The 13,758-nt window shown below is 37.9% G+C and overlaps 2 protein-coding genes across 3 annotated transcripts in view; one reads left to right on the top strand and one right to left on the bottom strand.

The window, feature by feature from the left end:
• The window catches only part of Ccdc73 (coiled-coil domain containing 73), a gene marked incomplete at its 5' end in the record, with an annotated part of 113,814 nt that extends 108,170 nt beyond the window's left edge, over nucleotides 1-5,644 (top strand). Inside the window, 2 exon segments of the mRNA XM_013502982.1 lie at nucleotides 1,325-1,458; nucleotides 5,120-5,644. Of these exon segments, the coding sequence (XP_013358436.1) occupies nucleotides 1,325-1,458; nucleotides 5,120-5,341 (356 nt within the window). The 3' untranslated portion in view covers nucleotides 5,342-5,644.
• Nucleotides 5,645-5,725: 81 nt separating this feature from the next.
• Eif3m (eukaryotic translation initiation factor 3, subunit M) overlaps nucleotides 5,726-13,758 on the bottom strand; it is a 17,779-nt gene continuing 9,746 nt past the window's right edge. The window contains exons 6-11 of one of the 2 annotated variants that reach the window (XM_005401783.2): nucleotides 13,199-13,282; nucleotides 12,194-12,293; nucleotides 11,611-11,692; nucleotides 7,213-7,356; nucleotides 6,375-6,435; nucleotides 5,726-5,920 (exon numbers count right to left, since the gene is read on the bottom strand). In XM_005401783.2, the coding sequence (XP_005401840.1) occupies nucleotides 5,800-5,920; nucleotides 6,375-6,435; nucleotides 7,213-7,356; nucleotides 11,611-11,692; nucleotides 12,194-12,293; nucleotides 13,199-13,282 (592 nt within the window). In that variant the 3' untranslated portion in view covers nucleotides 5,726-5,799. The remainder of the gene's footprint in view (nucleotides 5,921-6,374; nucleotides 6,436-7,212; nucleotides 7,357-11,610; nucleotides 11,693-12,193; nucleotides 12,294-13,198; nucleotides 13,283-13,758) is intronic. The other variant, XM_013502983.1, reaches the window with a different exon arrangement.

Here is a 13,758-nt window from a genome sequence, read left to right as displayed (position 1 = left end):
AAATGTTTTACACCTTAGAGAATAAAGGAGATATTTTATTCTTAAATAAACACATGAACTGAGGTAATATCCAAGTTTTGCTCTAAAATTCCCCAGAAAAAGAAGGTAACTCAATGAAATACGCACGGCAACACTGACGGGTGGGAAAGTTGAGTGATAGGTACACTGAAGTTCCTATTCTCCCTTTTGTCTTTTTCGTAGATTTTTTAATAAAAATACTTAATCATGAATAGGTGGTCGATAACTACATTGAAGATTTAAAAGCAGTAGTTCAAGATGTACAATCATGAGAGAAATGCTTACTTTGTTATTGTTTGGTATAAAAGACATTCTTAGATTGTAAGGAAACTTGTTGGGTTTAACAATGGCATTTAGGCCCATTAAAGAAATACGGGTTACAAGGAGGGCTTTTTGGGGGACTTCAGTTTTTTTCTTTTCTATTAGTATGTTTGCAGTATATAATGATTTCATTTATCATGGGGAGTTTGTACATATATCTTAATTCTTTTTGTGGGCCTTTCATTTAATAGGCTTCTTTAAACAAGGTAAGGAAGAAAAAAAATTTTAATTCTTGAAGATTAAAAACAGTCTGTCTACTGCCAACAACTGCGAGAAATGTAGAGACAAACAGAAAATGCCGAAGTATACTTTTACTTCTCAAACCGTAATTTTTAAGTAAAATTTAGTTTAGGTTCTATTCATTGTATGGGCTAGTCTAACACTGTTTTCTCAAAGTCCTTCTAAACTATATTTCAGTGATGTAAAATAAAAGGACTGATGATGTCTAGAACTGTGACTTATAAAACTTATTAAATATACATCTTTTAAACTGGATAGGCAATTATAAAGTTGTTTTTATGTATTTATTACTGCCCGGTGACTTCTAAAGAGCCCTTTGTTGGGCTAGTTATCGTGGCAAGTTTCTTCAGTGCAGTTTACAAATCTGTGCTGTGTTCAGACTTTCCCCACTAATGAATTCACAAAACAGTCATTACACAAATGTTTACATGTGTGGATAATGCAGTAATCTGAGTAATAAGGGTAACATGTTGTGTTGTTTAGGGAGACATTTATGCCATCTCACTCCTTTTGATGTGAAATTATAGCAATTAGCAGGTTTTCAGAAAAGACAATAATAAAACCTTGTTTTCTGACATGAAATGCCTAATATAAGAGGAAAGTCTGAGAAAACTTAAAATTTAAAGTAAAAAAGAAAATAGGAATTACTTCTTTTTAAATACAAAAGCATTGGATTGCAAAGCTGTCACTAAAACGAGGGTCTAGAGAATAGAATTCAGTCATTGCCATTTCCTCTGTCAATCAGACACCGCCCGCATCACCAGAGTTGCTGATGCTCTGAGTAACGGGACCATCCATCCAGACCCCAAGAGAACGCCCAGTGAGGAGAGGAATGCAACCGCAAAGACGTTTTATGGTTCTCCTTTTCCCACAGAACATGTAAGTCAATTAAAAATATTGCTGAGCAGACCTCAGTGAGCTAATTCTGCAGTTATGTGTAGAACTGTGTGCATCTGGATGCTTTAAGACCTAACCGATCTCCAAAAGAATATCAAGAGGGCAACGTGGCACCATTTTTCACAATTAAGGTTGATAGAAAACAGCAGGAAAAAGTCACAGTGTATAAATCAAAGAGATACAATCCAGCCTGTTTGGGAGAGTATGAGGCATTGCACTGTGTACTTCTAGTCACCTAAATTTAGAAGTAGTGGCATGTGAGCATTCAGAACTTCATATTAATAAAGCTGATGCTTAAAAGTAAGCTCATCAAGTCTTAATTGTTTTTAATAATGTCTAGTTTACATGACCTTCGGAAAGTAAGATGGAAGAAGTTTCCGACATTATTTCAGTTAGAATACCACGCACAAAAGCACAGACTATCCACACTGTGTAGGATAGCATGGATGTGTATGCTAAGCAAAGTATCTGTAGAGATCACATGGGTCCCAGGAGGCCATTTGTCATAAGCAAAGCAACTTACTCTAGATAACAGGTTATTTGTCTAAATGTGTAAGGTTTGCATATCAGAAGTTTAGCAAGAACAAGTCTGTACTATTCAGTCTTAAAAAAAAAAAACATGTAACTGATGAAAGGTGACTTAAAGGTTAGGAAAGATTACTTCTCAAACTGCGTAGTGCGACTCTGAAGTCACCTTGTAAACTCGAGAGGCTTTCGTTAGCTCTTTCTTTAGCACATACATAATGGAAACAACAGTATTTCTTATGATTAACAAATAACAGCTTTTAGTTTGAGATAGGAAACCCTTCCCCAGGAGCTATAGCACAATCAGAAGCTGTCCCTGTCGCATTTCCCACGCTGAGCTCCGCAGCAGCCTTCCCAGCAGGGTGTGCAGCCGCAGCTCCAGGGTGGATGCTGGGCGCAGCCCTGGGTTCTGGCTACAGCCAGCTGTGTCAGCCCCAGGCTGGAAGCAAAAAGCCGTATGCCCAGTGCTAATTAGGCTGAGTACTTTCTCGCAGTGAAGATTGTTTTTAAGAATTTACATTTATAGAATTTTTAAACATTTTGAAAAAATATTCCCACAGCATCCTTTAAACAATTTTTTCTATTTTGCAGTTGTGACACAAATGTGAGATGATTTTCCAGAGTTGTTTAGAAATAATCTGCAGCAGACCTACGCCAGATCTGTTGGCTCTTGGTCAAATGTATTATGCTTTCTCAAAGATCCTAATACAAAATTTCCTTTTGAAGTACTGGAGTGTATAAAACAAGCTACAGTCCCTAGCTCAACAGACGTTTTCTAAATGCTTATTATTATATGCTAAGAACCATTATCCCAGCTTAAGCTTAATTATCATGTAATATGAGACAAATTCTAAAGTACATCTTAGTAAAATTTTATTAAGGCAAAGCCATGCCTACCTACTCCTTTACCTACTGTCTGCTTCTGCACTGCAGGGGTAGAATAAGCAGTCAGGGGAGGCATTTGATTTACAAAGCCAAAAAGCAGAAAAAGCCTACCACCTAGTCTGAATGAGGACAAACGAATTTGACGAAGACTTACAGCCGAAAAAGGAATAGAAATTTTTTCCAACTATTTTATGTACTCTACACCAATTATGTTTATTAACTCAAGACAATTAAGCAGCATTCCACTTCCTCCCTATAGGCCAAAGCAACTTGAAAGGGGAGTGTATCTTTTACCCTTGTTTTTAGAGTTATTAGGTTGGTAGTCTGCTGCAATCTTGATTACATACACGAGTGAAGGCCTTAAATAAGCCAAGCTATTTATTTTACACATCCCATCCCAGGCTGAAATAAAAGGACTAGTAGATCATGCTAAGGGAAATGTTAGGTGGTAGGAGGAAGAAGGTGGTGAAGAAAAGTTCTAAAAATACACAGGAGGGGAAAACACAAAGATCTGTGCTAACATACCTGACAACAGCTGGAGCTACGACCGCTGCAGAAGGCTGCAGGAAGCCCAGTCACACTGACTAGGACCAGGTCTACTAAGTGCAGACCTTAGGTCTCTGTACTTCACCTTGTTTCTCCACAGCCAACCCCGGCTCCAACCCCTCCCACCAGGTGGGTTGTTAAGCAAACTGAAGCAAGATAAAAGAACCACCAGAATTTTGGAAATTGCCAGCTTGTGCTTGGATGCCAATGGCCTTTGGTGGCAAAATAGGACCATCAAATGGATCATCATTTTACATAGGTTTTGACTGTATCCTTGCTATTATGTGGGATGTAGAGTTCACTCTGGTCCTATGAGCTAAATCAGGTCTGTGGGACGCAGTTCCCGGGCAGACAGGATCAGAAACATGCATCCTATGCCAAGTTTTATCCCACACCAGGCCCTCATCTGGGAGTGAAAAAAGGCTGAGGACTCCAGAGGTCAGAGGTGGGGCTCAGGGAGGACCGGAGGCTGAGCGGGTAGAGCAGCCCAAAAGGAGCAATCCTAGACATTTAAACTCATCTAAAAATAAACTTTACTAATTCCACTCCAGGTGACCATGTTATTACTGATGGGTCACTTCTACCAGTCAGACTGCAAAAGATTTTAATAAAACAACAAAAGAGCACAAAAATTTGTGAACAAATGGTCCTGGGTGATTCTAATGCAGTCTATATCCTGTTTGGTATTTCTAAAATACAAATATTTCTGTTACAACCAAAAAAAATAACACAGGTGATTATTTAAGATAATACCTTAAGGTGATTTAGTATTCCCTTTCAAATAAAAGATTTTACCTGCAAATCTAAAGACCATGTAAAATTTTTTTCCATGAAATCTTGAATTTACTTTTGATAAGATAAACTATAAATAACTTATTCAATAGGAGGTGGTCAAGTATCACACATCCATAAAAGGGTTATCCTGCAGCTACTTCATAACAGTTGAAAAATGCGAAGACCTAGGAAACCTCTCAGAGGAAAGGCAAGATGTAAAATACAAAAGAATTACTCAATATGCTAAAAATAGAAAAAAGGACTAGCAGCAAACAATACTAAGACAGTGACAGGCCTGTCTGGCTAGTGGATTACTGAAGATTTTTAGGGTCTTTATATATTTCTCTTTATTTCTAAATTTCCAGTAAGTTTTTATTATCAGAAAAAAAATTGGAAGGAAAAAGTTTTATTTCTGAAAACAGACTTTATTTTCTCAAACAGGACTCAGTACTTTGGAAACGTGCCAGCTTCCAAATACCTCACTGCTCTTTCCTGTTTCTTCAACATGGGTCTCTGAGGCATGAGAGGAAACATGAAGTAAAGGGCAGTTTTTATAGTTCACTTCCGTCTGATTTTTTTTGTTTTCTCCACGCTTTGACAGAAGATACAAAACAGACATGTTTTGAAAGGGAAGGGTGTAGAAGACAATACTGATTTTTATCTGCATGTTTAATACCCTTTAGAAGACATTTGTGGCCCCCTGGAATATATTAGGTTATCAAGAGCTAACATATAAGCCTACAAGTTCACAATGTATAGTTTTCTGGTGCCAGGATTACTCAAGTCATTATTATAAATCACCCAGGAAGACGCTGGCTTTATCATATGCTTGTCATGGCAGAGGCTGACCAGATTGTGTTTAAAGTCTTCTTTACACTTATCTCAACAGTAAAACAAATCGGATCTTTCCTAGGTGAAAGCAGAGCCTCCGGTTCTGTCTGTGCTACAAAGCCATTTTCAGGCCATCGGGAGTGAAGAGCCTTCTGATCTGGCTGCCACTTCTTCCGGCAAAGACAACTGGCAAAGCCTTGTGCCAAACCAAGTCACCGAAACTGAAAAGTACCTAAGCTCAGAAAATGACAACACGCCTAAAAAAAGAAAAGCAGGAGAGATGCTAGGGCAAACAACAGATTAACTGACATGGACAAATGCTTCTGGTGATGAAATGATGTAACTGACGCTGATGTCATTCTTACTAGAATGAAGTGGCTGTTGCATCTCAAGTTTTATAGCTCTCTTCACTTTTGTAACCTCTCCTGGTGTGATAAGGTATATGGGTCTGCAAGGGTCAGTTAAGATAGCCACCTTGTATTTGGTGTTTACCCTTAGTAGCCAGTGCCTCTTAAACTCTTGTTATTGCATATACTTCTCTCAAAGCATCTGTTCCCTCAGTATCCTTTACAGAATAAAACTTAAGTACTATTTAAGATAGACAGAATGACCATTTTAATCTACTACTTTCTACCCTCTAGAGCTTGTGATTTTAATTCAAATTTGAGACAATGAATACCCAGACAAGTTTTTAGTTTGTAACGTTTTACTATTATTTAAAATTTTTTTCCCAAGAAAGAACAAAATTATATGCATAAAAATTCAGGTATCAGAAAGACTCAAAAGGCTGTTTTTCACTTTGTTCAAGTTTTGTTTCCAGGCATTAAGTGTGTCATACAGTTGCTGCCACTGCTGTTTTCCGAATGTCCGATGTGTGCTATGACTAAAAATTGAAAAATTAAAAACAGTATTAGTCAACCTTTTATCTTCTGCTATTCTTTTTAAAGTACTACACACTTAAACCGAGTTAAGAGCAAAGTTAAATATATATGGAAAACATAACAGAATTTAAGAGTTAATGCTAGTTTTTAAAAAATCTTCACCATATCGATCAAAACCTTCTATTCTCCTAACCAACTCTATAAAGTGGACACAAAAGTCATTAGTATTCCAGCCAGTGCTAGGCTATTAAATGAAATGTGCTGGAAAATAGGACTCTTTCATTAAATAAGCTAATCACATTCAGTCTGAACTTTAATAAAATTATGATAAATGGCAACTATTTAACTACAGTCAACGTGAAAGAACACCAACCTCAGTTCTCTAAACATTTAAGTGAAGTAATCACATCAAACCAAATTGTCCTACAAAATGCTGCAAGGTATTAAATGTCTTACCTGACAACTACTTTTCTCTGGGTCTGATCAATTTTGCAGTAGACCATTTTTGTTCTTACCGCTGAAAAAGATTTTTTACATGGTATGTTATATAGGAAATTTACAAGAAACACAGCTGAGGTGTGACCACATGACCATAATGAAGTTTATACTCTTTCCAGCATGTTGGCAAATCAGCGTCTGGGAGGGAGAGCAATCTGACACAGCCAAGAGGAAGGGCACGCATCCGTCCTATGGCTGCTGAGCCAACCCACGTTCTGTCAGTTCTGCGCACGGCATTTTCTCCCCCATGGTGAGCACATGGGGGAGACATATTCCCTTAATAAGCCTCTGGTTTGTACAGGACCACCAGAGACTTGGAGCACTAGAAAGAAACTATGTCAGTACTTCTACACATCTACTCATTTTTCATTGTCACTGCAGACACTGATCAGATCCTCAAGCTTGAAAGTTTGGAAAAATGTCCTGATTAACAGCTATATCACTTTATCTGCAATTTCTAGGAAAGAAATTCCTGTTTCTGAGCTAATCTGCAGATCATGTGCTGGTACCAGGCATGGTGCTTTATCTGCATTAATTCATTCACTCCTCACAATCACAAATGAACTGCATTCTGGTTATTTAGGGGCCTGCTCTTAACCACTACAGCACTCTGCCTATTCTATGTGATTTCAGCAGACAATACCAAAACCACACACTTTATATACCATTGAATCGTCACATTACAAATTTGCCTGCTAATGTACTAAATACAATCACATGCCACATTAGCATAAGGTTAAAGACAAAAACTCCTCATAGCAGAAATCCTACAACTCAAACATTCCAGTTACCTTACCATCAATCACAAAGGCTTCTACATCATCAGCTCCAATCTGAAGTTCTTGCTGCATGGTATCAAAGGAAATCTCTTTGTTCTCCACTGCCATTCCCATAAAAGTGAGCAGTCTCATCTTTGCCATGTTCTGCTCATGTATGAGGCCTAAAGAACAGAATGGAGGATCTGAACTAACTCAAGGGCCACACAATCACAACTCAGGTAAGCTGTGAAGATCACTGGGTTTGAGCACTTAACACAAGCAATTTTCAGAAAAACCATTTGTTAACCATAAACTAACCCCATAATAAACTAATGAATATTTAATTTTTGTGGACCTACATTTCTTTTATTATAATTACTAGTGCATACTAGTTGTATACAACAGGCTTTACATTTTGATACAAGTATATCACATCTATCCTCTCTACCTACCTCACAGGCCTATATTTCGTCATTACGACCATGCCACAAAAGTCCAAAAAAATGGACTATGAAAAGACATTTTTAGATACTAAAATTTTATACATCTTACATTTTTGTATTTGTACATTTCAGGAGATAAAACCCACAAAGTACCATTTCCTAGTTCAATCACCTAAGCTTATTTTCACTAATAGCTTCCTTTAAACGCACATGATTCCCTACTTATTTAGCACGCTTTGTGTTGCTATCACTAGTAGATCTGATGTTGTAATATTTTTTTGTAAATATTTTAAGTTATGAAAACATTTCCATTTCCCTTCAGGTCACTTTGGACTCAATTTTACAACTCAAAACTGCCAAAAAATGTTTATCACTTAACATTTACAGGCCAAAATACTTAGTACTAGATGAAAAAGTACAACTAATAGTGATACTTGTTTTAAAATGCAAAGGTAGAAAATCATACAAATAATTCCAATTCTGCATTGTAATTTCTCATGAAACATGACAGTACTAATATTCAGAACAAAAAACTGTTCAACCTAGAAGGAAACTTAAGTTACCTAAGTCCCGATCTTGTTACTTCAAAACACAGCCAAGGAGCAAACATTAAATCGCTGATCATATTACCAGGTACAAACTCACATCATTACCTGGTCTTAAGGAGAAGTACCATTATAACAGAGTATCATATACACTTCTTTTAATGGCAATGTACTTTTATAAAGACGTTTCTAAAACTTACTTATAATTACTTCTATGTTAACTCTTAACTTTCAAATTATGTAAATTTAGCACATGATCAATTATATGCCTTTTAGTAATTCAGAGCCTCAAGTTTATATTGTTGAAAAGTTACCTAAGCACCCCATAAATAAATCTGAAATTTATAACATTCACATACAGTGAAGACTAGGGGAGCCCATTAATATATGGCATGATCATCTGTTAATTAGCTGTAATTATGATACCAGCTTCCTATCTGGCAGAGACTCAACAAAACATGATTATCATAACTCAAATGAATGAGGTACACAAGGAAGTATTGCTAACTGGGTTTAATGAAAATCTACAAGCAACAAAAAATCAATTAGTGCACATTAACCCTAATTAACAAATGCAAATCGGATGCTGATTAACTTTCTGAAACAAGAAGCTAGCAACTGGCTAACACTAGACTACATGTGGCCATGTCAGGGCAATGCAGCTGACACAGGGTAATGACGCCGTTGGCCTAAGTCATCAGTATTAATAAAAAATGTTTTGACAAATGGGTGCCACCTGTGGAATCCAGACATCTGTAACCTGACTTTTAGCTGTAACGTCAAATAATACAATCACAACTCAAAACATACACATACACAGAAGTATTTTTATCAAAGCATCTTATACCAACAAACTTCTAATAGAAGATGTTTAATTTGCATACATGTTCACAAAACAAAAGCAAATTAGGAAATGATTTCTAATTGGCAAAATAAATTTGCAATGTTACAAATTTTTCCTATGAGAGCAAGTTAAAAGACTCTAAAAAATTCCTTAATATTCCTAATACTATGGGTATCTATGGTTCTCTCTTAATATGATAAAATGATAGAAATTCCTGCCAATACTGAGGTATTATTAAAAATACTCTTTAAATCTACTGCTACTTTGTGCAGTTACCATCTTACCGTAAATAAACAAAAGTAACAGTAAAGATTATTTCTAGAAGGAATTATATAAATCATTATCTATTCTACATGTGGAAACTTGTATCTGAGGAGTTTAAACTGACATTTAAAGTCATCCTTTTACTTTTTTTTTGGTGTTTTACTCCCCCGGTACCGGTAATCAAATTCATGACCCCGCGCTTGCCAGGCAAGCGCTGTGCCGCTGAGCTAAATCCCCAGCCCTTAAAGTCGTTCTTTTAAAACAAAGACGCAAACATCCAGCGTTTCGTCTCTTGAGACAAAAATGTTCATACTCTTGAGAAAGACCCAGTGAAGTCAGAGCGGAGGCTTGGGGCTTTGTTTCGTCTAACTGGAATACTACCTTCAAGGAGCCATAGTGCTCTGCCCCATATTTCACTTCTAAAGTTATAAAAAATCTAATTTTATGGAAACATTTATTCATTACTAATATGTCAAAACCTTAATGCAGTAATAAAAAAATGTGCATCATTGAGCAATTTCTGCATTGTCACTGACCCCTGTCCTAAAATGCTGCGATATAGAAAACCCAATTTTAATGCATGCAATAGCTTATGAACCAGTGCTCCTTTGAAACAGTCAATTACACATCAATGGGGGAGTGTCAAAGTGTTAATTACTACTCCTCTTGCCTCGGTGCGTAAATAAAGAGGGTGCTGACATTAACATTCCATCACAGGGCTTCATGCCACAAAGCAAATTAACTGGGACAGAATGTGGTTGTCTGGGTCTAGTGCACCTGGCAAAGCACTCCACACCAACACTCTTGCATCTACTTAATCTTGGCGTATTTCAAATGCCTTGTGAACAAGTAAAGTCAATCTTCCCCAATTCCAATGGCTGCACAAAATTCACGGGTGACAGGAATTAATGATCACCATGCTGAAAACTAAGTATAACCAAGTAGACTATAATTGTACATCTACAGCTCAAACAACCTAGAAGACTAAAATTCAATTTTAACATGAAACATATCATCACCTTCTCCTATATTCTGATTACTGCCTAAACAAAGTCCCTTACTTTCATAGTTGATTTGCTGTAAAAAAAAAAAACAAAAAACTGTCTTTTAGAACATTCAAAACTTGTTCAACTAGAGATTTTTCATAAGTATTCTCTATGTAGTTTTAGTATGTTAAAAACATGCTCCAGAAGGAAATAAAAATACAACATGTATATAGCAGTGATGGCGAACCTAGGGCACACATGCCACAGCGAGCTCTTTGTATCACTGAAAGCTCTAGACAGTTTGACAAGATTCAATTCAATTTGGCAAATGATACTGAACTCTGGTGCATGAAGACTGATTGAAGACAACAAAGTTCAGGCCTGAAAATTAGATTTCTAATGCTATCTTCAACAAACTAGACCTGGGAAAGTTTCTACTATCGTGCAAAATCATTATACATCTATTTCTAAGTAGCAGTGCTATTTCTTTTGTAATTCTTCAATTTCTGGTGGTAGGAGGGATCCAAGCATAAGAAACACAATTACAGGAGGGAAAAATGTTTTCTGCTACCATTTTGTAGCTACTTGGCAGGTTGGAGGGCTGGCTAAAAATGCAATCACTACCCATCTAAGGAATTAAGGCCTTCTACACTATTTTATTTTAAACAATAACCTTTAGCTTCACAAAGTGCCTTTAATCATCTCTTAAAACGAGTACTCCAAAGCACCATCCTGATCAAAGTGACAGTGATCTTTCACCTCTCATCCAATTTTAAAAGCACAGGCATCCACAGAACTATTCCTACCTGAATCTCCAGGCACCTGACTCTAGCTACAACTTAACAAGAATCATGGCATTCGCAGAGCTGAAGGGCCCCAAGTCCAACAAGCTCTTATGGAGAGAAAAGGTCCAGGGTCCTAGAAAGTTAGTTTCATGCTCCACCTTATATCCTGTTTGGTTTGTGATTCTCCGTGTAGCACTGGGGATGGAACAGGGCCAGGTGTGTGGTAGGCAAGCACTCCACCACTGAGCTACATCCCCAGCCCCTATCACTCAAAAAGTTTTTTGAGACAGGGTCTTGCTATGTTGCCCAGACTGGCCTTGAATTTCAACTACTCCTGCCTCAGCCTCTGAAGAAGCTAGGATTAAAGGTGTATAAATAACAGCACAACATCTTTCCTAAGTAATCTTTTAAACTGTCCATTTAACCTTTGTTCCTGTTGTTGTATGGTAGGCCACTCAGAGGAATACAGATGAAGCTACAACTGTATGTGCAGATCTTGCAGCGCACAACTGCTATACAGTAGCATGTTCCCATGAACTATCCCCCAGCGGATAAACCCCAAAACTTACCAAGTGAATCAATGAAGTCTTTGTTATTCTGATAAAACTTGACATATGATGCCAATTTAGCACTCACAAAAATGGTTAAAAGCTATACAGATGAGACAAAAAAGATCCTGTCAATATAGAATAAAGATTCATACTCAAGATATTTACGGCACTGACAATAACTGCAGAAATATCAGTTTCATCAAATCATTGCTCAATCCCTCTGCTTTCACATTGTTCACTTTTCAAATGAAATAATCAGCATACACAGTGAGCTCTAAATTATCTGCACTAAAAGATGGTTAATGGCATAGCCCAAATGGAATGTAACCCAAATATTTGATTTATCTTCCTAATGGGGGTAGCGACATTATGTAATAAAAGAAGAAATGTGCATTACTGAAGTCCATAATGGCCAAGCCAAATCAGAGGAAAGAGAGGGAGGAAGAACAGGACTATTCCGGGGCTGGGGACAGTTGTGGCCCCAAACTGCTGTTCCTGATATGGAGACCCATTGGTTCATCCAAAGGCAAAGGGTAATGTTGCTTCAGCGTGCTGCATTCAGGGAAAGGATGCTTTTCGTACTGAAGGACAAGCTACTTACATCATGAATAAGCTCGCCTTCCAGAAACTTGACTGGCTTTAAAGTAAGAAGATGGTCAAAAAGAAATGCATTTGGGTCTTTCAATGCTCGTACAATGCACCTTTATTGGAAAACAAAAAAGCAAACTCAGCATTTTGAAATCTTTGCTTTCCACTGTCTCTTTGTAGATCACAAAATGTACTTAACTCAGCAAACTAAGAGTCAAATATACACACACCACTGAAAAGGTACAGGAAGGAGATGAAACAAGCTAATAAATTGTTTTACCAAGTTTATCTGTTTTAACATAAGGAAATAAAACACAGCTGAAGAGAAAACACCAGTAATTAATGAAGAGCCTACTGCAGCCACACCTTACCAGGAGCCAGACAAGGGCTTTAGGGCCACTCGTCTTCTTTAACCCTCACAAATATCCCAGAGGCACACGTGAGCATCGGCCCCTGTGCGCTGCTGAGAACTTGCCTAATAGCTCGTTAAAGGAGGGGTGGAGTACAACCTGAACGCAGGCCGTCTAAGGCCTCCACCCCACCTACCCGCCTCACCATCTCTTAGCATGTACAGGTCTACTAGAGCAATAACCCTATAAAAGGAGTTTCATTTAAAAAACAAAAACAATTATTCTTACTGTTACTAGTGAGATCTAGGACTGCTTAAAGCCCTTATTTTCTCATCAGCAATAGGCTAATTTCTAGCAAGTCAACAAATTTTCCGCACTCATATACCTTAATGTTAAGCTAACCTGATTCAAGATTAGGGTCTCGTTCATAGGTGAGGACTATTACCCCCAACCATCATCCCACAGTGACCACCAGTGGCCACTTCGCACGCAACCTATGGCTTAACACTGAGCCTGAATCTCAGAACCTGCATCAGAATCACCAGGGAACCGTGAACTGTCTTGGCTTACTCGTGGTGACAAGCTTGATTTCAGAGCTTTATAACTGAAGACTCTAACTCGCCTGAGCGCTGCTGAGGAGCCCTTGCCACAGCAATGTTCAGTGTTACCTGTGGGCATCGACGCGTGCCTGAGAAGCGTTGTCCTCCGTGTAACTTCCAAGCAATTCCACCATGACTTTTGAAGCAGCATCACTACAGAGAAATACTGTGTCAGGAATCCCTATGTTACTGTCATTCATTCACCAAAAACATACACTAAACAGCAGGTACTATACTGATGACCTACTAGGGGTGGCAGGAACTTCCTTTTCATGGGAAAGTCAGACAAGTAGGGAAAAACAACTTCATGAAGGAAATAAAAGGTAATGTAATAAAAACAGGGCAGAAAGCAGAAAGAGCTACTGAGGCTAGGAAGCTGAGACTTACAGGACATAAAATAGCCCCTGACACCATTTCCTTGCCCAACCGGAAGTGGGAGGTAGACGCCAGACAGCTTTCCAGGTACAGGAAAGACGGGGTATAAAGGATCAGGGTTAAGGGCTTCTATCTAGAACATATAAAGAATTAAAAAATTTCAGCCCCTCCAAATTCAAAGACCCAATCCAAAAATGGGCAGTGGAGATGAACACACATTTCTCAGACAAGGAGATACAAACGGCAAATAAATA

The sequence above is a fragment of the Chinchilla lanigera genome, unplaced genomic scaffold (genome assembly GCF_000276665.1).
Source record: "Chinchilla lanigera isolate Chin_1 unplaced genomic scaffold, ChiLan1.0 scaffold00075, whole genome shotgun sequence".
Lineage (NCBI taxonomy): Eukaryota > Metazoa > Chordata > Mammalia > Rodentia > Chinchillidae > Chinchilla > Chinchilla lanigera.
This window is presented reverse-complemented; position numbering and strand designations above follow the sequence as displayed.